Below are 25,794 nucleotides of genomic sequence, written 5' to 3' on the forward strand. Positions count from 1 at the left end.
GGTACATATATATATATACATATATATATACCTACCTTATACAGGATGATCTTTTATCATAGTCCCCTCAATATTTCATATGGTTTAATGACATTTTTTTTTATAATGTTTTTATACAAAGTGATCTCAATATCACAATATTTTGAAACTTTTGAGACTGAAATGATAACGCATACTTAAATTTAGAATAATATACTAAATATTTTGACTAGTTGATAACCAGTTTTGGACAAATATTTTTAAAGATATAAGAGTTTAAACGATAGGATGAGAGGGGAAGTGCGGTTGGGAAATGCGGGCAGATAGAAATAATATTACACCTCACCTTTTCTCCTGCCCTAAACTTGAAACTTTAATAACTTCCAAAATAGTAATCTGAAACTGGTTATTGACCAGTCAATATTTTTACTACATTATTCTCAATTTGAAACGTTAATGAAATGTATGCATTACCATTTAAAATTAAAAAGTTGCTTTAAAAAAAACCAAGTTGGGAGGGGGTAAAAACAAAAAAAAAGAGATCACATTGTATAAAAATCATATGAAAAAAAAAATTGTATTTTTTATTTAATCCTATGAGATATCGAGTGGCCCATGATAAAAGAATCACCCTGTATGTATTTGATTTGTAAAAAATTAATTTTTTGTTTCGTCTCAGTGAAAAAAAGGTGTTGTAAAAGGAAAATATTTTACTTACATTAATATTTTTTTTGTCAATATTCTATGGATTGTATCGGCTAAACTACTTTTCAAATCGCAATCATAGTTATAATTTATATTGAAGGTCTTTACTTAAGGTTTTAAACGCCGGTACTTAGAAACTCGTGTCTTTAAAATTTACAAAGTTATGCATAGTTAAAAAAAAACACAGTACATCTTTTGCGTTAATTAAATGGAAAATGAAGAATACCACTTGCGACTAACCAAACAAAATCTGAAATTCTTTTCCTTTTGCCATATTCTTTTTTTCACCGAGATGTAGGTATCTAATATTTGTCGGAGAAGCGAACAAAATGTAATTAATTTTTGAACTAGTCTATTATATTTTATAATTGAATGACATAGAGACAGGACACCGTAAATTAGGTAACAATAACATCAAAATGTTTTATTATGTTAATATTTAAAAAAAAAATATGAATTTAGAAAGTAGCTTATTACTTAAATTTGTATAACATGTTATTGCAAATATTTTTAATAGCTATCAACAATATTCTTTGGTTGATAGACTATTTAACGCAAACGACGATTTTTAGTTATCAGTAACAAGAAAAGCTGTTTGTTTTTTAACATTGTTTTAATCTATTTACTTCAGCACTAAAGGGGGCAAAAAACACAAGAAATATGTTTTGTTTATATTTAATAAATTATATTATTATTATATTAATATTAAATAATTATATTTATAGTTAATTAGTATAATGATTAGTAGGTATTATTCTAACGCTGTAATGGGATTTACATTCAATTTGGCTTTTACACCCAAAAGCATTTTTACTATGAATAAATTTATTTTAAGAATGATTATTATAACTTATAGTTAAGTACTCGCTTCTTTTAAACTCAATCGTAAGTCATCGTGATCGGCGTGGCCCCTTTCTTTAATCGCCATCGTGTTAAAAAAATCTTGTAAAATAATTTAATAAACATTAGGTAAGTACTTATCTTTATTTATATAAAATAGATATTAATCAAAATATTCTTACTGTGTATTTTTTTGCATCTTCTCCCGAAGTCCATGTACTAATAATATCACTTTCATTGAAGTGATGAGAGCACAAGCGATCAGATTTTTTCAAGCCAAATCCTAATGCGGCTTCCCAATTCTTATGATAAATTTCGTCTTTTGGTACACGAAAAAAATGTTTAGAAATAGTATGTGGTTTTTTTACACAACAAGGCATTTTATTTTATTTAATGAAATCCCGTTGATTCAAAATGACCATTAGCAGAGTCATTCATAAATATGTCCAACACATACAACAAGACATAAATTACACACAAAATACAAACACCATACAAAGAAAAAGTAAAAAAGAACAAACGTTGTTGAAAACTTAAGTCGTCTGCATCCATTTTGTATTACACTTAGCTGTCGTACTATGCCCTTATAACTCACAAGTAGACCCACAAACAAGCGGAGCGCCCCGCACGGGTAAAATAGTGAAAAAATCGATACCAAAACGCCCCTGCCGTCGGCTGTCGGCGCATTGTCCCCTAGTGAATTAACTCACCCCATAGTCGTCTATTATATACAACAAAATGTTATTGATCCGAAGCTGTGCGCTGTGTCGACGAGAGCCAAGGAAATATAAATGGGTACCTATGTCAGCAACTTGAATAATTATAAAAGTGTTCAATGTGGCAGCTGGGTTTCTCTCGTAGGCATCCCGAGATATCTCGGCAGTCATTTAGCGGCTATCGCATGTTGCTGACATACCTGATACTTTTTTATCCCGAATTTTTTATAGCTAGAGTCAGTAAACAAAGTTGTTTGTAGCACGAATATTTTACGTATTTGATTAATATGAACTATGACGTCATAGAGTCTTACAGATTGATAAACGTTTTATGATATCATAGTATAAAAATACGGCTAATTGGTCTTTAACGGGGATCGTGTGAGAAAATATAGCCTAAAACTCCATAACACGGTTAGGGTAGGTTAGGCCAGCACGGTATTTCGGCCTATCGTAGTTATTTGAGGTATACCTGGATCTAAAGATTATTAAGAGTAAAAACTGTATGTTAGACATAAATTAGTAAATTTTATGGAAAGAATAATCGCCTGTAGGGCTAGCAGGGGGGGTCATATGCCCGATATTGTTTTTCGCTGTTAAACCTAAACTTCTTCTGAAGAGAATGATATATTTGTTATGTTTTTTTAAGAGAAATAAATTTAATTTATAGCAGATTTAAATCCGGCGTTCTTTTTGAGACACCCTATATATTAAAACAAAAAACGTGTTTGTAGGGCAGCGCCGACAACGCAACTGGACGCAGTAGGTCATGTGGAAATGGCACACGTTATTTGAAAAAAAAAATTAAAAACAATATGTCAGACCATTGGGCGGATGTGCATTGGTGTGTTTGTTTTTTTATTTGATTGATGAAATATTTTTTGTTCATAATTTCTGTTATATGACTCGCATGTTAATTATCTTAAAACCATTTGCAATAGTTTACTTATAAAAAAATTGTTTACCTGTGTCAAAATAAAATGAAGTATATAACTTTTACAAAAACAGTGTTTAGTTACCTTTATCCTTTGACCGTCTGATTGATATAATATAGTATCACTATATAAACAAACAAAAGAGATAGTCCAACAAAATTAATTTCATCTTTTAAAAGAAATGTTAAGTTGATTAATCTTAGGCATGTTAAAAACCAATATTATACGATATACATATTTCGAGTTTTAATAATACTTTTCGTTTCGTCCGGTGAAATCGGTATTTTGACGGTTCAAGTCTGTCGCCAGGGAGTTTACTCTCGGTTCACCCAAGCCTACCCTGTTAAGGCCGGTGTTATCGGGTTGGATGTTCCCACTATGGATGTCTGTGCCTACAGAGGTCAAGTTCAGCATTCGGGTAGTTACCATTAACTGTGAGAGGGTAGCCTGTAGTTCGGCCATTTGGACTTCTAACCGGGCAATCTCTGCTGCTGCGGTACCGTAAGTCACTGGGATACTCCATCTCATTTTTGATCTGAACGATTTGGTTTTGCACAAATATAATATGGAGTAAAAATGACGTCCCGCAGGGTTTTTGTTTTACTTCCTATAGGAAGTGAAAACGGGCATGAAGTATCTAAGTATCAATTGAAAACAACGATTTATACTTGAATCGGTTATTTTTGTAAGTGCATACGTCATGAATACCACATTTTTGGAAAATAAGTAAAAACTTCAGCGGTTGACAAATTCTGCACAGTTGTAAAAATCACAATTTAATTAATTAGAATTTAGAGTACCGAACGACAAATATATTATACAAAGTCTATATATATATACTTGTAATTTTAAATTTCAAGTAATTTCCAGCTCATAGTATATTGTGAAGATTTCATTATAATATTTTAGTTCATTCATTCGTCTGTGTTGCATCAATTACTCGCCAAAATTAAAAATCTAGTAACTAGTAGCAAGAATACAAAGTGTGGCACACTATTATATTCGTTATATTATTATAATTATAAAAGTGTCTTTATTAAAAATCTGTCAGTTTTACACAGGTTGTTCACAACTCGTAGCTATTACAATAGGTACTTAATTTTGCCAATGAAATAATATTGTTTTAGTTAAAGTTTTATAATATTTACTAGAGCTTCGCTCTAGCTAGGGGCTCCGTCCCCAGGCCCCCGAGTCGGGCAGGTAGGTCACAGATTCCTGGTACTGTACCCGGCTACGCCGGGCACGCTCACGTCCCCTCGCTGCAAAGTATTTTCGGGGAGGTCACAGATTCCGAGGGGGGTGCCCGGCTGCGCCGGCCACTGTAATTCATACCTAGTTATGGACAAATATTTTGCAAGCTAAGTACTGATTAAGTGTAGAGTAAGTCTAGCTATGTATCTGTAATTTTTTTTTAATTTTAAATTAAAAAGAATAGTCTAGAAGTTAGACGGTTAATAAATATCAAGTGTCCGGTGTTGCTTACTTGGGTTGCTACCACTTTTACCAATTTGTATGAACTATCAATGTCCAGTTCCTTATCAGCGGGCGGAATTCGTATTGATAACTGATAAGGACGGCAGGTCTCCGTATGTTTTAGCATTGAGCATACGCTCGCTCGGCACCGTCGCTTCGCTCCACCAACTGTTTTAAGAATTTAAAAAGATAATATAGGGACTTTTGCTGATGCTTTTAAAAAACATACCTATAATTTTTTATTATAAGACTGTGTAAAAATGCATTTATTCGTTGGTTAAATAAGTATTATAAAGCCAGGGAGTAAAAACTAGAATGATTACAATAGCATAAGATGTTGCTATGTATAATGTGATTAAAATAAATTAGATCATGTAATATAGTTATTTTTTATTAGAGCGGAATGAACACATAGATATTTTATGTCAATAATGTATATAAATTTTAAGCACACAAAAGTAGCCCCAGGTGTATAAAACTAAAAATCGATTGTTTTTAGATCTGAACAATTTTTATTCAGTGCATCAAATATACTATTATTATTATTTAAAAAAATATTTTTCATTATATATATATATATTATTATTTTAACAACAATAAACTTTTTTTTAATTAATCCATGTATTATGTTATTTTTAGATAGGTAAATAAATGTTTTTCTACTAAATAATTTACAATAATACTTCCTAAAAAAAAATTATCTGGAAAGTGAAATCAGATACATGATTTAAAAAAATAAAGTTATATGTTTGTCAATTTCAAAGAATTTTCTTAGCTTGAATTGTTGATTTCCACATAGCTTACCTATAATGTCTGAATTTTCCAAAGTTAAAATATTAAAACCACAAATTAAGTCAAAATACAAATTTTAAAAACCCCAAACGGTTAGTGATAGTATTCGATAGTGATCATACATATTTATATAGGTAAATCATCCTACTAAATGAAATAATTAAAATATATTCAAATAATGCCAATTTAACGTGAAATAATATATCATTAAAAAAAAATATATAAAAAAACTAAAATAATTTTTATTCTATGTAGTGATCACAATTGTACAGCTTTAACAAAAAAATTTGAAATAATAAATGTCTTAATTATTTGTACATCAGTATCGTATGTGTGTGCACGTTAAGAAACTAAAGCGTTAAGAGAAGTCGGTTAAGACACTGTATAATGAAAAAAAAACTGTCAATTTAAATTAGGGTTGAGTATAGAGATTAGATAGGCACTAATTATTAAAAAATACTTCATAAATAACAAAAAATCAACTTCTACGGTGTAAGTTCTCTGTTGGCCGGAGGCAAATTAATCGGTGACGGCATAGGATAACAGTCTGTAACCGATGGTAACAATAATAACTACTTATTGTATTAATTAAAGACAGAGTAGATAGAAGTAGCAATCAATCTTCTAAACGGACACGCGTCGGTTATGATTTCACTATAGTATTGGCCTAAAACAAATAATTTACATATATATAAAATAAGTCAGGTAGTTATTTAATTGAAAATAAATAGTAGATATATATGTCAACAAATTTTTCAACAAAAAATATGAAATGTATCGTTATCACCACGCACAGCGGTTTAAAAAAGATAAGAATTTTGTACATCTAATTAATTTGATAATTTGGTTTAAGCAAAATGTAATATATTACTATACTATATATTATTATATATATTCTAAATCTAAAAAACGTACCGACATCCAACGACGCATATTAATAGGTAATGTTTGCACACCGGGAAACACGTCGATTTCTCTTGAACGAAAACCGTGAGCGAATTACGGACAAATATGTAATTAATAATAACTATTATACGTTTAATATATAATTTTACGTATGTAATATAACAAACTACAAAGACAAACATTCACCAAAAAAAACAAAACACGCCGTTCGCCGTTTTTAATTTTCATTATTATATATATGATAACGTTTGACACACCGGGAAACACTATTGAATAAAAAACCACGTATGACAATGAACAACAGTGTAATTAATAATAATAATAATAATTTTACGTTTAATTTAATTTAAGGAAAGTACAAACTCGGCAAAAAAAACAACACACGCCGTCACCGTTATTATTTGATACGATAACGTTGTGACATGATAAAAACGCGCGCCAACGCCACACGCTGCCTAAACCGCCTCAGATGCTTGTGTTATGAGCGAGATGTATTATATGAATCCCATAAGAGACGATTAGGCGACTGGCGGGACGTCGGCTATTTGAATTGACATTTTATATATATTAGATTAGATTAGATTACATTAGATTAGATTAGATTAGATTAGATTAGATTAAATGATCAAAAATATTTTTAAAACATTCTTAAATATTTCTAAGTTCAAATTAGTATTATGAAGGGTGGTCTAAGAGGATAGTTTTTAAACGTCAAAAAGTAATTCTATGATCACTTTTGAATTTCTCAGAATCTCCTATATTTTCTTTAGTTCACACACATATTTACAAGAGTAAACTGAATTAAAAGTTAAACCACAAAAGAAATTATTTTTCACCAGGGGACGTGCCTCCTCTAAACACCTTGTTTTTATTATTATAACCGTTTTTTATTATGTAAATGGGCTCGCAAACTGCCAACTGTTGTAAAATATAGTAATAGTTTATAGTAGAAATATAATAGTATGTTTTAGCCTAATTTAATATAATTTTGGGGGGAGGGGTCCTGGACATTTTCAAAACATCCAAAAATGTAAGATAGATCAGTCCAATCACTTTTTAAATTTGAATTTTTTATAAGTTGTTTAAATGATCATGGCTAATTGTTGTTTTTACTAATTCGACCTTGCAGAGTTTTAGGTATAGCATCCTCCGTAATTGGTTCTAGCCTTAACAACTAGTCCTTCGCCCATCCATTACAAAGTTCTAGCTACGTTATTGACTTCCGACATGGAATGGACACTAATTTGTTGGAATTATGTGGATGGGATATAATGACATTATACAATATGTTATGTACGAACATTGTGATCAGATACTACTGATGCGTGATTTCTTGAAATCGTTTAAATTCGGCCTCAACCATGACATTGTCCAGCTTAAAATGATGTACAAATATATATATATATATATAATTCTTATGATTGCACATATACGATCAGGATAGAAATAGTTGTATCTAAAATGTAAATTACAAATTGTAATCGTATAATTACATAATACATGGTTATTCTATTATGTATGAAAGACTGGTTGGTATTTTTTTTTTTAATAAACCTCGTACGTATCACACATTATCAGATTGAAAGCTAATTTTAAGGAAAAGAGTTATTATAATTTATAAAATTAAAAATAAAGCAGCTTTGATTTTTTTTGTCTCTTTTGTATATAACATTTAAATTACGCGCAATACTTTCAGTGTAACATTTATCATAATATTGACAGGAAGTTTAAAGGCGACAGTAAAACATGAAATCCTCTTTCATTAAAACACTTTTTTTTATTTTGAATCTAATTTTATTGATGTATACGGCTTACGGACAAGTTATATTAAATCGTCCTATACTACCCGTGGTGAGCTCTTATTATAATTATTTTTTAATAGTATAAAATATATCCCTTTATTGATTTTAAAGAATTGTGCATTGCGGTCTCTTCTTTTTTGCCCCACCCATACAAAATGGTCTTCTTTATTCACTTCACACAACGCTGCAAATAATATTTAATTTTTGGCATCTACAGTTTACATACTCGTACTTTGGTTTATCCCCAACTCAAAATTCTTTTACATTAACTTTATTACTGGTTTTACTATTTCACTTTCGTCCTTCTTTCACATTGCCAAATCATCTAAATCTGTTCTCTATCATTTTTCCTACTATCGACGCAACGCCCAAAAAACTTCATGTGTATACTTTTTCCTAAGTTCCAAAGTGAACAACTTAAGCTACTATTTTAGATCCATTGTTTCTAAAAGTAGAGGGCTGATTTTTTATGAATCTATGAAACTGTTTAATTACTCTGGCTGTTATTTTACCCTAATTCTTGTAGTTCTTTAAAGCCACACACTCGTAACACTAGTTTTTGCTTACTCATATTATATATCCTCTATTAGTTTTATATACATCCTTGAGAAAAATTTGCTTCTCATTCTTCAGAACTACCCGCGTTTTATTTCTTGGGATTTGGTGACATATGTTTTCCAAGTCTATAAAAAATTATCCTTATAAAAATGTCTTTAAAAATTGTCCTTAAATGGCATTAAAACATTCTAAAATGTTCTTTTTTTTGCATTAATTGATATTGTTTAAAATATATTACACAATTATAACTTATAAAGACAGAGTTAATGATTCATAATCGTACATTTTTTATACAACATTGATTCATCACATTTTAGGGCGAATACCGGTTAAAGTTTAAAGCTGTATTTATCTGTAATGATACTGCGGAATATTTGGTAAGTTTTAATTGGCATTTACATAAAACATCCCCAACTCGAACAGAAATAAGAGGCAAATGTTCACTAAAGGTACACTTTGATGATTCCTATACTGTAAGTTTAAAATCGTTAAACGAATTTTCGTTATTACAATTATGTTTTACGACATTTTATGGCAGATTCAAGTGAATATGGCAATATGGGGTAAAATTGGAGGATGGAAAGATAATGCATACGTTTATAGTTCGAAAAATGGTTGTTCTACATTAAAGTTTTTTATGGGTCATTCATGGGCTGCATACATGACAAATTTAAATCTAAGTGCTACGCAACAGTGTCCAGTCAGCAAGGTACGCACCGATATAAACAATTCTTGATAAACTATGAATAATTCGAACACTCTGTTGATTAATCAGGGCTTAAAGTGGGAAAAAATTACAGGGGGGACTAATGTCTCCATATAGTTTTAAGCGTTCCATATATAATTTTATGTATAACGCATATAGTATATGTAATATAGAAACAGTGATTGTGTAACATACTCATCCCACTTTTATCCCTGAATAATGTTCAAATTTGTAATTTATTTCATAAAAAAATGTAAACTACAAATAATACATTTTTTAAGAATAACTCGTGTTTTATACAAATTTAACATTCTGAAAGAGAATATTTTTTCTTTTAATATTAAGTTGTAAGTAGTGGTTGTCTTTTAAGAAAACTAAAAAAATTACCCAGACAAAAAATATATACATCATACAAATGTAGTGTTTTTAGTCCTTTAAATTGTACAAGAAAAAATTCAAATTCTACGAATGGTGGGGTGAGTATGCTTAAAAAAATCACACATTCACACTTTACCTATATATATATATATATATATATATATGTTATCACTTATGGGTTAATTGAATACCTATTTATCACAGTACAGCCACTTACAATAACTAATAAAATCAATTATTTTTACACATGTATTAGATAGTCCATTATTTGTATTAAATACATTTGATAAAAGTAAAGTAACAATTGATAAAAAAATAAAAACCAAGATTTAATTTCAACGGAATTCTGAATTATATTGACTAATGTTTGGTTATAATTGGAGCGGTACGGTGTACCTTACGAATAATTTGTTAAAGGGGACGCTTTTTAACCAACATTAGAGGTAGAGGGACTGAGTCCCCCTGCGTCCCCCCCACTTTAACCCCTGTGATTAATTCCAGCTAGAGTGTTGCTGTGTGAAGTTGCTGTCAAATTTTCAGCTATGTCGATAGTCCACATTTTAAATTCCAAACCCTTTTATTAAAATTAGATATAATTTTTCATAAACAATTCAATCTAGAGTAGTACAAAATAAATCGATTATTTAACATAAAAACGAGTGGTTGGGAAGTTAAAATATTTTGGGATTAAAAAAACCAACTATATTTGTTGCACTGCAGTGATTAATTTTATGAGGCGACGCAAAATCTGAAAACGGAACTGATTTTTTCAGTATCTCTTCTAGAGGTTGACTTTCCCACTTTTTTTGCTTTTAGTTAATTAAAGTTTAATTAATTATTAAATAATTATATATCGTATGCATAATGATATTCTAACTAAATGCCAGCCAGATTTAAGTCCAGAACTTGGAAAATTATGAAAATCACCTCCTAGAAGAGATGTCGAGGAATTTAAATTCATTTACAGAAATCTTATCGCATCATTACATCGATCAACAAGTTAACAAACATAATAAGGTTAAAACATAATATATTTATTAGTTTAATTTGTACATTTTACAGGGTGAATACGTGATGAAAGGGTTTGATGTTAATGAGCTACAAAATACGAATCTTCCCAAACAGTTTTTTTATGGCTCATACAAATTTCGATTGTACTACACAGATTATACAGGAAAGATTATCGGTTGCTTAATTGTCATTGTTGATGTTGTTAGACCATGGGAACATGACGTTAAATAACGCTAAACAAACAGTTTCATACACTATATGCTTATAATGCACACAATTTGACTATTTGAATAAAATACTTTATTGAGATAAAATTGTATTTTTTATTATTAATAGGGTGGGTACAATGAGGGTTGGATCATCTGTCCTTCCAAATAATTTATTTCCGTCGTCATCTATACCAACAGCTTAATGAAAATATGTTTTTATAGTAAATAAATATTTACAAGGTTATGGTTCGCTGCGTATTTGTCAGGAGCTATAGGTGTAATTATAGTTCATAGGGTTGGTTTTTTCTACAAATTATTTCATTGTGTATTTTTCAACGTTTATTTTGAAGAGCAAAACATATGTAACAATGCTATTTAATTTACAAATACCGCAAAAATATTCTACATACATATGCCACTGAACTTAAAATTAATATGAAGTGTAACTATTACGCCTAAAGGCACAAAATCGTCATAGTCGATCATTCTGAATAGTCAGTATCCACATAACCTTTTGGGCTGTGATGGTCGTCTTCAACATCAGGACCGTTATTTTTTTTGAACACTTCAGAACAACCATAGCACAGTCCTACATCTGTCCAGCACTGTTCACAGTGTATGTAAACGCAGCCTTCTGTGTTACAACCAAATTGCTTGCCAGCTTTAGTTTCTGGTTCGCCACATATGAGACATTTTCGGCGGCCACAAGTGCACCACACTAGCCAACCGAATATTTTTGGAAATTTCAGCCTTAGCATTAGACATATGTTGAGGTCTTCCTGTTCAGAATATTTTATTATTGTTGTTGTAAATCTTCATGCAATCTAAATGTATTAAACCGAATAAAAATGATTATTATCACGATTACCTTGAGTTTATTTTCTCTGGCGAGAATTTCGACCTTTTGCTTCATGAACCTAAAAAAGGCTATTCGTTTTCTAAGCGTCTCGTTGTACAAGTATAGAACGCGACGTTTTTCTCTTTTGCGGAAAAAAGTAGCGCAGATGAGGCGTTTTAATCTGTTGGCGTATCCCATAAATAAAACCATGAGGAACACCAAAAAAAACGTGCCGTAAATCTTGTGCAAGTAATAAGTGTCCAGTTTATGTGGGTTCGGCAAGCACACTGTAAATGTGATTATTGTATGTGGTCAAGTGGTGTTACAATGTCGCGTAAATCGGTACATATTGTAAATAATGACAATTCAAAAAGGAAAATTAGTAATTTCTAAGTGATTTTAAGAACAGCGGGTTTGTTCAATATTTTCATAAGTTTCGTCATCAGTATATTACTGATGTTAGGCCGTTATTTTGTTCAGTGGCAACGGTCTAATCCAATTTCATTCCTGCATTAGGAATTCTCATCATTTGACATTCAAAATTTTTTAATTCTATAATTAGTAGTGAGTAGATTAAAATGTTTGTACTTTCGTTACTAAGGTTGACGGTGACGTTTTTCTTGAAATTGAACCTGTCCACGACCGATCTCAGCAAGTTGGCAATCATTCCGGTACCCTTTACTTTTATACTCATGTCGTGATGACCAGTCTGGAAGTAATCGATCTTTGCGTGTCTCCTGATCACGTCAAGTGCCTCGTAGAACACCACATCCAACAGAACAAACGACGAGGCTGCCATTATCTCGAAACCTAACTTTACCAACGAATTAAACTGAAAATAAGGAAATTAACAATGTATTTTTAATAACTACAATGCGTTTGTTTTAAATTTTTCAATGATTAATATTTCAATTCAGAATTTATTCGATTAGGTACTTGTGTACACTTTTTGGGTTTTGCATACTCTAAGGTGTAATAATGCATACTATAGGTGATAGGAGGGGTTGGACTTAGGGTAGTTTAAATTTTTCTAAGCTCCTTCAGGCTTACCAAAATTATCATAAAACCAGTAAGTCATAGTGCCAAGTAACTTTCTTAGTTTTTATAAAAATCCTGCGGAAGCTGAGTAAGGATAGACAACACTATGTCGACGTTCTTCGTATACTTAATCGTACTGCGATATTGAAATATTAATTGTTCTATTAGTTTATAAAATTGGTTTAAGCACGTCAAACGTAGACTGTTATCATACCAAGTACTTGCGTTCGTAGTTGCCAAATTTGTAACTTCTCAAGTCCACCATTTTGTCCTTTTCGGTTTTTTTCAACGGCAACAAGGTGTGTTTTTGGTTCTTCTTACGGCGGTCGTCGATTTTCCGATAATACTGGGTGATGTAAATGTTATCGTGTTCAATTTCTGTCAGGTACCCGTGCATGTAGTCGTGGCTGCTGTGATTTCAACAGGTTCGGTTAAAATATCCGTTTTATATAGGTAAGCTGTTTCACACTGTAGCACTATACAGTTATATTTACTCCAAAATGACTTTGAGAAATGAGAAGGCAAGAAAACGACTCGCAAACACTACCACATACTCGGCCATATCTTTTTTTTCTCGAAACTCTAACATCAGGTCTGTGGTAGCATCGTAAGTGTCCCGGATTTGGTCTGTCTGAAATATAAACGAATTGTTTTCTACACAGAAAGTTGTTAAATAATAAAAACCTGGCTAGTGTTTTTTTTTTATTGGTTAAAATAATAAAAATTAGAAACGAATTACTAGAAATTATGGCAATAAAAAAAAAACAATAACAATACAAGTTCTAACGTTATTTATAAAAAAAAAAAAAAATGATGTACTTAATTAGTAGAGATGAACTTTTTTTGATAAGTTAAATATCACACAAAGAACGGCAGTATATCTGTATATTATATTAGTGCCTTAGAATTCCAAGTATTCCGTAAGAGCGCACTGCATATACCGACTATGGAAAACATATTTACGGTTTGGTAAAAATATTTTTTTATTATAGGGCGCACAATCCTCACTACTTTTTAACCATTTACGTATAGGCCTTTGGAATAAACCGTTTTATTTTGAGTATCACATATGAACATTTTAAAACATTAAAGCAAATTGCACTAACTTCTAATTGTCGTCACTTGCCGGTTTTTGTAAAATTATTATTAATTGTTTCTTTTTTTGTAAAATTCTTACTAAATGTTTTTAAGGAGTACTGTGCAGGCATTTTCTCGATGTTGGCCATTAAAGTGCGTTAACAGTGAAAACAACTGTTTTAATTTGTTTTGGCAAAAAAAAGTTAACTACCATTAAAAAATCGACATTAGCATGATTTTATAGACAAACTTATTTATATATACGATTAGTATAAAAATTCTGCAATCAGTTTTCAACAGTATATGTTTTTTAGTTAATAATGGAAATATAAATTAGCAAAAAAGTTTGATTCAAGGTGGATTTATACATTTTATTGTCGCCTTATAACAGATGTAATTTTTTGATAGCAGCTTTGGAACGCTGTATCTAAAACAAATGTCACAAATCGGCCGAAATGGAATTACTTACAGCATACTAATGCGCATAGAAAGTCGAGGTAACATAAATTATTACCAACCGTTTTGTGTATACTTTTTACTTGTGTAATCGAACTGATGGCAATAATATAGTACCCAACCCACGAAACGGAGTAGACTATTATTTACCAGTGGAAGATTTATTTTGTAATCTGCAAACGTTCTAGAATGTTGTCGGTAATAATCATAAATCACTTTACAGATTGTCTCGTTCTAGCCGGTACGACATGAAACTTATCGTCCACGGATTGAGTCATCGTAATTATTAATTAACAAATTATCATTAAAAATGAATAGACCTTTTTGATATTGTCATCAAAAAAGTACCAACATGTGGTTCTTAAATTTGTATACAAATTTAGTAGTATAATAACTTTACAGTAGTACACTAACCAATATTAGTATCATGGGCACAGATTAAAATTACATATACATTGATAACAGGTTATTTGGTAACCTCATCCATTCTTTGTCAACTGTATTGCCAAAAAAATATAAGGCGTCAACTAGGTATATCTATGTATGTGTATGTTTAACCTGTGGAAATTGACTGACTCAAAAAAGTAGTGCTATTTTTATTTTATTTGAAACTAACTATATGCCATTATAGTAGTTTTGTTTTGTTTTTTATTTCATAGCCACAGTAATTATAACTTTGTGACTATCGAGGTGATTCATCGTGTTGAACTAAAGCGGTTTTTGGTAAGTTGAAACGTTTTATATGTTAAGATGTATTTTATTTTGAGATTTAAAATAAATGTGACATTACGAGAATAGTAATAACAATTAACTAATGTTAGTTAAATTAACATTAGGCATTTTAAGGCATACTATAGTAGAGTCATTAGTAGCCTTACATTTATTGTTGCACCCTATAATTTTTCTTTAAATAATTTTGTTATTAACAATAGAATATAGCTACTATATGTGTAATATTATTTTGGTATATAGACATGTTAAGAACGTTAAACCAATTTTGTTTCTTACCACTATTTTTGGCTTTTGAATTTTGTAGTTGACTTTTACGTGCAAGAATTCTCGTTTAAGCTCATCTTTTGATTTCGTCAAGTATACGTAACCTTTTCCAAAACCGGAGTTAACTGCGGTATTAGGATTGCAAACGTCACTGCCTCCAAATACTAAAAATCCAACATTGAGTAAAAACCAGTAATTTAAATATTCAATCCACGCTCAATTTCAAAGTATAGAAATTATGTTATATTATTTGGCATTTTGCTCTGGGCTCAGCCGTTTAAAAATATTGAAATGAATATCCCTATATTTATTACATATATTAGATAAGTAATTGAAACAAATAGCTAGTTTTTACAGTAAATTCTTTGAATGTGATCAATAAATGTTGAATTTAATGTAATTTTACTCCAAAATCATTAACACTTGTCATGAGATATAGCTCATGATTTTTTTTTATAGCACTACAATTATTAACAATCAAATGGATAGTTTCTTTTGCAATGGCTAAGTGATTTTAGTATACTCACTGATTAAAAGCACCGATTATTATTTAGTTAAAATTAATATTATTGTGTAAATACAAAAATAATGGAGCATATTATTTTTCTCATACGTGTTTAAACGGTAAATTGTATAAAACAAAATATATTGCACTTTCATTACAGAAATGATTGATGGGAATTATTCCAGGAACCCGTGTTCTGGATACTTATAGTAATAAGTATTCAAAAATTGGAATCCGAAAACATATCTTTTTGAATTTTTTACTATTATTTTTATTGAAATATGTGAGAGTTATGATATTTATTAACAACTAATGTAATTTTAATGTTAATTTTTTGTTGGGAAAAAATTACATATTTACGGAAGTGTAATTAAAATACTATCTTTTCTCCGATAATCAAATGAAGGAGATATTATAACGTCTGAAGCAAACGCGTTCGGGTGTTTATTTTTTAAGTGGCACGTCGCAGTTTTATTTCCACTCTGAATTTGTAGAACTCCTTCTCATCGGTTTAATTAAAACTATCCGAGGAAGTTATTGCAACTTGCAAGTAATTTCATTAAAAGTTTTCAATCCCTCCGGTGCCAATGCGCTGTACTTACGGGGTGTCAGGTTGCAAACGAAAGTGACTTGCATTGGCCAGCACAGTGCCCACGATAAGGACCAGTGTACCGATGCTTTACAGTTGTCGAACGCGTGACCGAAAGCCGCTTTGCACTTCTCGTCCGCCCTCGAAATGATGTCTGCAAAGCGTTCACAATTTCATCCGGGTTTGTTGAACTTAGGCATTTTCAAGCACGTTGCTGTCCCTTGACCAGTATAGGTGCACGTGTTTATTGTTAGGGACAGCTGGGTGTACGGTCGGTGTCGGATGACATAAGGTCCGATTTTTCATTGTGTGTATATTATTATCCAAAAGCACTTATACAGATTAATCACGAGGTACGCGCACGTGCTTTTGAACTTAGGTATCCTAATTATTCGAAAAATGACACGCCCCACACGACCTATTTATTAAGGAGTAATAGGAGTATAGGCAATATTCGGCCAAATTTTAATGTAAAGCTTGAACTATAGTGTATACTGTATTAATACAATAATAACGTTTCTTTGTTGGTTATTTTTTTTTGTCAGACCATAGTTATTTTTATAGGATAAATTACAATTGTTTCCCGTCAAAACCGATTTGCGCGGAGGCGCAAGTATGTGAGGCCAGTATTAAAAATCGATTTACCGAATTTCTACAATGTACACAGAAGAGCTTTTATCTATGCCGCAGACATTAAGATTGAATTTTATCGATTTTATGATATATATATATTATATAATATATTATACACACTAATTTTTTTTCAAACAAATGAAACACAAATGAAAACGCTACGGCTCGGCATAGATCAAGTTATCCTCTATACACTGTCCATATTTTATAAGACTACTATAAATCTAGTATCTACCCCCCCCTCCCCGACATGCTTGTACCGCGCAAAACCATTTTCCACAGATAAATTTCGTGTGGGTAGCATGTGTTGTATGTATTTTTAGCGCTACTATGATATTTTTTATATAAGTCGATGTATTACTCGTATTATTGTTGCTAGTATTTACTTGCGCATTTTCGGCGAAGTTTGTCTTTATATTTTTTTTCGACTTCATCCGGTTCCGGTACCTTGTATCTTTTTTTGATGTCTTCGTCCATTTTGGATGGTCCCTAAAACGTACCAGACGATGGTAAAGTTAACAGTTCCGGGTCCACTAAATTTTAATGTGGTTGTCTATGCACTACATTGTGTTAATGCGATTATACTTCTGTACTGAAACTTTAATTAGTCGTGAAATAATCAATGTCCAAAAGCCACTGGACTCATTCGAGTAATTTCGGCTTATATAATAATTGTAAATAAGACATTTCTTTTAGATAATGATTCATGCCAAACCCACTTTTATAAAAAAAAAAAATAGTTTTTCTTATATTAGCGTGACAGCGATTCAAGCAGCATTAATTAAAAATGTGCGCCAATAGTCCACCAGTGTAATTCATCTTAAAGGTTTTTAATTAAAAATCTCTCCTTATACAGCAATATAGCTGTTGTGCCTGTATTCTGACAAATTATCACGTCATAACTCACAAAAAGGTCTCAAAATTGATAAATTTACAGTTTTTTCTATAACATAAAAAAAAAAACTTTTCCACTTGTTCTGGGTAAAGGTTTTTTGACAATTGCCATACCTATGCTACTGTAAACGGTGCAAATGTTTTGGGTAGTTAGAAGAAATATTTGTTTTAAAAATAAAATTTATTTTGAAAAGGTTAACCTGATGATCGTCTAAGTAGTCATTTCTCTCGTGCAATACAATGGCCTCATCGTCCGATTCGAATTCTTGACGAATAGGGTCAATTACGTCGTCCACAGAATTTATGGTTTCTTTCACCTCGCTAGTATCGGCCTGAAATTAGGATAAAGGTGAAACACAATTATAAGTTTAGCAAATAGTTTTTCATTATAATACAGTTTACCAGAGTTCATGGCAGTATTAGGACAAAACAAAATACACTAACCAGTTTATGAGACTTGAAAATTATTAGTACAACATTTTTTAAAAATTTTTACCACACACATCATCGATTTAGATATTGTTTATTTTTTTAGGGCTCGAGCTTTGGCATGCGCTCAAATAAGATGGCGATGGCAAAATGCCATATAATCATTAAAAGCAATAAGCGTTTTAATAAGAATTTATTGAGAGCACATACAACCATATTTATTTAACTTTCATAAAATATGTCGTGGGGCAGCTACGTAATAAATAAAATAACATATTTTACATTTTATTATTAGGTATACGTTTGGTCTTATGTTTTGTTAGACCATAATTAAGAATATTACAATTGGGCGTTGATAATAGCAGAAAATTAACTTTAGTTGGTCAAATACATAATTAGAAATCTACTGTTTAATTTTACCATTTTACACATTAAAATTTGAGTCGAATGAGAATGTGAGATCAATGATCATATTATACGAGTTGCCATGTTATCTCAGATTAATGGTCATCGCCAGTAGATCAAAATAAATGACTCGAGTAACCAGTTTTTTCATGTATTTTTCTTTTCTAATCATAATAAAACTTTGTACTTCTACTTAGGTCGAGTTTGGCTTATATAATCGATTTTTATAAAATGGCAATCTGAGATCTATATTATACTAGTGTATATTATTCATGTAAGATCATTTGTAAGCTCGCATGATTTTTGTTTTGACATATAGTAGTATTAGTGTTGTTGGTAACCAATACAAAATGTGCTGAAATTGCTTGAAAATTGCCGACACCAAATTACACTTTTTTAAAAATTAAAATGAAAATAAACTATTTCTTTTTAATTTCTGTAATTTTGTTTACAAGGTTCAGTTATTAGATAATATTAAATTTGTATATAAACTGAGTTAGAATGTATTTTATCAGTTTTCCATTTGAAATACAGCTTACAACTAATTTGTTTTAGCTCCAATATTTAATTTTGACCATACTTGATTATTATTGTTTAGCCTAAACGGTAATTAAACACATGTACCTGGCTATAGAAGTCCAATTAGCTAATAGTGGAATGAAGACACGTGAAAACATTGCTTATCTTCCTAGTTGGATTAAAAAACTTTAGCACGTCATGTTGACTACTCGAATTCAAAATTATATTGGACTACTTAACTAATTAACTTTTGGTCTTGCGTGAAATTAGCATTGCTGGTCGGTTTGTGTTTATTGTTAAACACTGATATTTATCACATTTTATCGTTCGGATGCCGCCGTTTGGGCGAATTAGCTGAAAACGTCGACGGTGTTTGTGTTGTACCTAACAATGAATATTTTTTTAACAAGACATACACCTACGTTAAAGTTGGTTGAACTCAGAATTTGTATCGACGCAGCTGTATCTCCACTCCGAATTCAAATGGCATGATTTTGCATAGTAAAACAGTTACTTGCAATACGCGCGCACGAGGGGACGTTTGTCGATTTCTCACGGCCAAGTAACGGCTGCACGATACAAGCACTCGTCTGCCATGCTAATCGCAACGACAATGTATAATATAATACTATGTTGTACTTGATAGTTTTTACGATTTTGAATCGTCTCGCGCAGATACGTGCCCTACTAGCCGTCATGGCTTGGGTTATATACCACTTGAAACGATTTTTCCATACCGCAAATGGTGGTGTTATTTATTTATCGACGCTCGACGTCCAACCATTAGGTCAGATATACATAGGTTCTGATTGTCTATAACAGATAAATAGAAATATTTTCCTACAACCAGAGTTGGGCACAAATCATTGAAATGAAAGTCAAGAAGAACAACTCGTTAGGTCGTTTCACCGAATAAAAAATGTATTTTTATTCGAGAATAATTAATTTTTTTCCAAATCAAATAAGTTAAAGAGATCGCGGCGAAGGAATTTAGAGATAGAGGTAGGCTGGTGAAGAAGTGGATGGATGTGATAGATTACACAATGAAGATGTACTTGTGTAATACATTCGGTTACCGTAAATAGACAGGAGCAGAAGATCAAGACCCGAAAGGCAGACCCCACGTTAGCTGGGAAATCCTGTAGAAAAGAATAATATGTTTAATGACATAAAATATGTCAAATATTATTTATTGCTATCACAAGACCATTCGAAACGAAAAAAAATATATTTTTGCTTATATAGGCAGTAAGCCCAGATAAATCTATACTCATTATCACATAAAAAAAACGTTGAATAACTTTTCAAATGTGTAGTAAGCCCGGAAAGGGATTTACATACAATAAGTAAGTGAGGATAAACTATAGACTTTAAAATAAAAAAACACTTTTAGAAATATAACTTTAACTGTTTTAAGAAGCACTTGAAAAATAGTAATAAGATACGTATTAACTGACTGGCTGAAGACTGACAATTGTACAGAGAAATAGATAAGTTTATATAGTAATATGTAAATTAGTAGATTGTAACAAACAACATAAAATAGGTTTAGAACGAGGATAACTAGTATTAAGAACGTATTACAAAGTAGTTTACTACGCAGTTTGCAAATAGTCAGTCAAGGAAATAATAGGAAAAAATACGGAACCTGAAAGTGTATGTCGTAATGACATGCATAATAAATATATATTAATATTATAAGTAAGCGCGTGCTTACTACAAATGCGAATTTGGTGGGGTTTGTCCGTAAACGAGAAACTGATGAAAGGTGAACGCTATCGATTTTTGTAAATGTAGTTAAATAATAATTTAAGAGAGAAATTGTAATAAAATGGAAATCGTTGGAGGGAAAAGAGCGTACTTAAGATTGCTTTTAATCAAGAAAGACTACCTATACTTATACAAGGGTTTTGTATAAAAAGGCGTCGCCTCTCCATCTGTAAACGACACTGGGTCATCACCGATATTTAATAACGGTAGTAACTTTACAGTTTTAAACGTCGAGGAATTTTTAATAAAATTTGCTTGCAAGTAAAATGCAAAAAATTCTCGCTGTCAACAGTCGTTGACAAACACGAGTTTGCTCACTGAATTTTTGAAAATGCAACTATAATTGGTATTGACAGGAACAACGCGTTAGAAATTATATCAGAGACTAGTAAAAATACTCGAGCTGTTGTCAAAGAAGAATATTGTCACGCATTCTTATCGGAAATCCCTGTTGTGTATTCTGGGAAAATTTAAATTTCGTTTCCCTTGAAACGCAAAGGATATTCTTGTCGCAATGACAATTATACGGATTGTCTAAAAAGTTTCTAGACTGATATGGCGAGAAAATTTTTTTTTATGAACAACCGAGAAAAAGTGTTTATAATTTTTGTTCTCAACTTTACAAAAAAACATTTAAACATATAACAAGTTAGTGCAAAGATGTAATTCATAAAATACAGAATGCGAGTTGAGACAAAGGTTTAGTTAGAAAACACATTAAAACTTAATTTTTTCCGTAACTGGATATTGATTATAAATTCTAGAAAAAATCCTATTAGACTTAATGCATAATTGTATGGTAAACCTATTTTCACATTTTCAGCTATGGCTGAAATGCTTTGAAATATTGTCAAAAATATAAATCTTAGAATACTATCATTAACTATGAATGGTGTGCAACGTGAAACAATTGATTTTTTATTCATGTTGCTCTTTGAAAGATGCATTTAATCATATGGCCGCTTCAGAAAATTTCGAATAAACTCATTTAAAAGGGAAGAGCAAAATATACAAGGAATGCCAAAATAAGCACAACAGACCTAAACAGAGAAAATGAGAAAACAAAAAAAATCTAATGATAAATAAGTATTAGGGTTATAAGGGTTTTGTTTGTTTTCCTATTCGTATGACATTCCACATATCTATAAATCATATATAATTATTATTTAACAATGTTTGCATCTTGATTTGTATGAAGTATCATTTCCTGATTTTCATGTACTATGCACACGCATGTTTATTATTAGTTATCATATTATCTTCATGTTATTAATTATTATGCTTAATAAAATATTGCGCGTGTTAAAGCAGAATGACTGAAAGGGTGCGCTTAAATAAAAAAAGGCGTCTCTATTTACCAACCGGATAACATAGTAATGCTCGGGAGGGGGGCCTCGGAAAGGGTAATAAAGAAAGGCATAACGAAATCGACATTCTTTTTTCGCATATTAATTCTCCTTAACTTAAACATAGGGCTTGCCAGATGGCTCCGGCTATTGCATTGTCCATATCTAACTCTCTTCTCTTATAAACTTAAAATTCAACTTACATGTTTGACTCGCGCCATGGTCCTTCTGGGGTTAGTAAGATCTTTTGTGACAAAGTGTTTCTTTCTTTCATAGTTTAAACATTAACTATTTTCCTTCGTAGTATAATTGTTACCAATTATTGTGTACGGACTCTTGCTTATGCCGCTCTTATACTTATAGCGAGCACTGCAGGGTCTATGGGATTTTGCCTATGCTACTTTATAGCAAACACAGTGAGAATGCTACGTGCCTAAACTGTTCCCATAGCAAACACATCCTTGTAAGCCGGATTATAATATTAAGGTGCACGCGTATAAGTAGTAATTGTATTGGTTAATGATAAATAATAAAACCTTAAGCCCACAGAACTTCAAGAAAGACTGCGACAAAGTAAGTGGAAAAATTAACAATAATAATATACAAGGAATCACATCTCACACCCCTCGTTATAGTTCCCCCAGTTTATATTATCCCTTTTTGCTTATTATTTCTACTACATCAATGACACTAAAAGGTATTATACTTTTTGTATGTTTCGTGTGTATTTTTAGTTGAACAAATTGATAAGCACATCATGCGTTTTAGACTTAACACCGAAGTTTTTGCCACAGTTGTATATTGTTAAAAGTGCGCAAATAAAACATATTCATTCATCTAACAACATCTTGAACATTATTGATTGACGAGCAAGCGCCGCTGTCGTTTTCGTGGTGTATGTAATGCGACTTGGCACGTCCGCCGTGACAAGGGTAGTAAATGGTTTTATTTTTCAAAAAACCATTTCCTATATTTTTTAATGCTACTTTTTAAGGATTTTTTTCGGCAGGAAAGTAAAAATGGTTCGCTAATATATTTGTCATACAATAGTTGTAACGTAGTTAGAAGCTATTACCCCTTCAGCATAAAAAAGTCCGTTTAACAAAATATATTTATATTTCACATTGTGTTCACATTTTAAGAAAACAAATCGTCTTGAATGAATACTTCTAAAATAATTGTAAACCATAAAACATAATGTTTTTGCTTTACTATTTCATATAAAAATGGGTTGTACTAACTGAAATAAAAAAAACCTGATCTAAAAGACATCTCTTGGCTTTCAAAACAACCCGAAAAAAATACTCATGACCATTAACTAACTTCAAGCCAAAAACTATTTTTTTGGGATGATTTGTATGTGGTTTTGATTGGAAAAACATATTCTACGTTAAAATAACATTTATTTTATTGTGCGCTCTCATCGAATATTTATAGTAAAATAACAACACTATAAAACTTTTTGTAAAATGTTATAAAACTTCGAATATTTAATACATTTTTCATTGACCGTAAGTTGAAAAAAAAAAAATTATTTATATAAAAATTAAAAATTATGTTTGTACATAGTTAACAAATTTGAAAGGGTACAGAGCTTCAAGTACCTTGGTGCAGAGATTAATGAAAATGCTATAATAGCCACGAAGAAGTGAAAAAACGACTGATGGCAGCAAATCGATGCTACTATAGTCTAATGCCATTATTCAAATCAAGATTACTATCTATAAAGTCTATAATTACGTTATACAAAGTCATAGTTAAACCAATTGCTCTATATGCATGTAGTACATGGGCCACGACAAAATCAGATGAAAAAAGTTAGAAGTGTTTGAAAGAAAGATATTAAGGAACATCTTCGGTCCAAAAAGAAATAACGATGGAAAGTATGAAATAAGAGACAACGAAGAATTAGTTAATCTTTATAAAGAACCTACCATTATTGGGACCCTAAAAAGTACGAGGATAAACTAGGTAGGACACGTTTGGAGGTCCGAAGGAATAATTGGTTTAATAACTAAATGGAAACCCAACACTAAGAGACCTAGAGGACGGCTTAAATAGAGCTGGGTGGATAGAATACAGGAAGACTTAAAACTACTGAATGTAAGGACCGTAGAAGAATGTGCAAGAGATAGAGAGGGGTGAAGACAACATGTTGTTGCGGCGATGGGCCTTAAAGGCCTGTAAAAGCCTAGAAGAAGAAGTACATAGTTAACAGATTTTGATCATAATTATAAATCACATCCTGTTAAAATTAAAAAAAATAATAACATCTTAACTCCCAAGCCTTAGGTATAATAACAATCTAAACGATATATTCTGTTTTAATATTGAAAGTCAAAAACTCTAACTTGTACTGCCAGAGACTATATGCACAATTTTTTTTTTAGTACAAGGTTTGGTTGATGTAGCGTTATAAAGTATTTAACGGTGTTCCGGTAAAATTGTAAAATATGTAGTTATAAATACAGCTCGCTTTGCTTTTCATATGATATATACAGTGTGTGACGTTGACAATTTTATATAGAGGTTTTATGAAAAAAAACAACACAGCGTTGAATAATAATTATTACATAATATTATGTATTATGTATACCCTTGCCCATCGCTATGATCTAATACTTACTCTGAGATGAAACAACGCCTCTTGGAATGGTTTGAACATGAGTTCGTATCTGGTCTTGGTCAAGTTATACGCTAACGCCCCAGAACAGGTAAACACCCTTATGACTTCGGTCCCGTTAAGTGTGATGTTGTTTATCGGACCGCCGATAACATACGCGAACACCAAAGCTACCAACACTCGTTGACCGGACTTGTCACAAAACGTAGGCATCGACAACAGACCCAAACATCTGATCTGCGCATTGAAGACGTTTAAATGTCGTTTGAGTTTTTTGTGTTAAAAAAAGTATACGGATTTTATGTTTTAGAAGGAAAATTAAAAAAAAAAATGTTATAGTTTCTCACAGTAAACGTACTAAAAATAGATAAGCAGATCAATTGGGACGTATATAGTTAAAAAGTACTATTATCGAGGTAAATAGTAAATTATTGTTTTCGGAATAATTTTGTTTTGAAAACATGCGACAAACATTTTCAACAATCGTTGGATTGATCCTAACAATGTTTCTCGCGAGCCATGACTGAACTAATACTTTTTGAAAGCCCATGTTTAAAAGGAGATTGAAAAATAGTAAGAACCGACGAATTCCAAGATAATATATTGTGTATGAGCCGAGCCCAACACTATTTATACACATCACGTCCGTCAAGTCGGTACGTGATT

General features: G+C 31.3%; 2 protein-coding genes across 2 annotated transcripts; one reads left to right on the plus strand and one right to left on the minus strand.

Annotated features, from left to right (window-relative positions):
• The first annotated feature begins 9,256 nt into the window (after positions 1–9,256).
• Positions 9,257–11,038, plus strand: LOC126847327 (uncharacterized). Its single transcript, XM_050587465.1, has 2 exons — positions 9,257–9,415; positions 10,853–11,038. Exons 1-2 carry the CDS (start codon positions 9,257–9,259, stop codon positions 11,030–11,032), a joined length of 339 nt encoding a protein of 112 aa, XP_050443422.1. The 3' UTR covers positions 11,033–11,038.
• Positions 11,039–11,341: 303 nt separating this feature from the next.
• LOC126841028 (protein sneaky) lies at positions 11,342–25,341 on the minus strand. Its single transcript, XM_050577230.1, has 10 exons — positions 25,132–25,341; positions 18,237–18,368; positions 17,529–17,631; positions 16,523–16,663; positions 15,428–15,579; positions 13,441–13,517; positions 13,101–13,296; positions 12,437–12,680; positions 11,879–12,135; positions 11,342–11,789 (listed from the first exon to the last, which is right to left on the minus strand). The coding sequence occupies exons 1-10, from the start codon at positions 25,339–25,341 to the stop codon at positions 11,493–11,495; spliced, it is 1,809 nt and encodes a 602-aa protein (XP_050433187.1). The 3' UTR covers positions 11,342–11,492.
• Between the last annotated feature and the right edge of the window lie 453 nt (positions 25,342–25,794).

The sequence above is a fragment of the Adelges cooleyi genome, unplaced genomic scaffold (genome assembly GCF_023614345.1).
Source record: "Adelges cooleyi isolate 19-005CV unplaced genomic scaffold, UGA_ACOO_1.1 ACOO_flye_CR_arks_rails_tigmint_CR_PRNA_108, whole genome shotgun sequence".
Classification (NCBI taxonomy): Eukaryota; Metazoa; Arthropoda; class Insecta; order Hemiptera; family Adelgidae; genus Adelges; species Adelges cooleyi.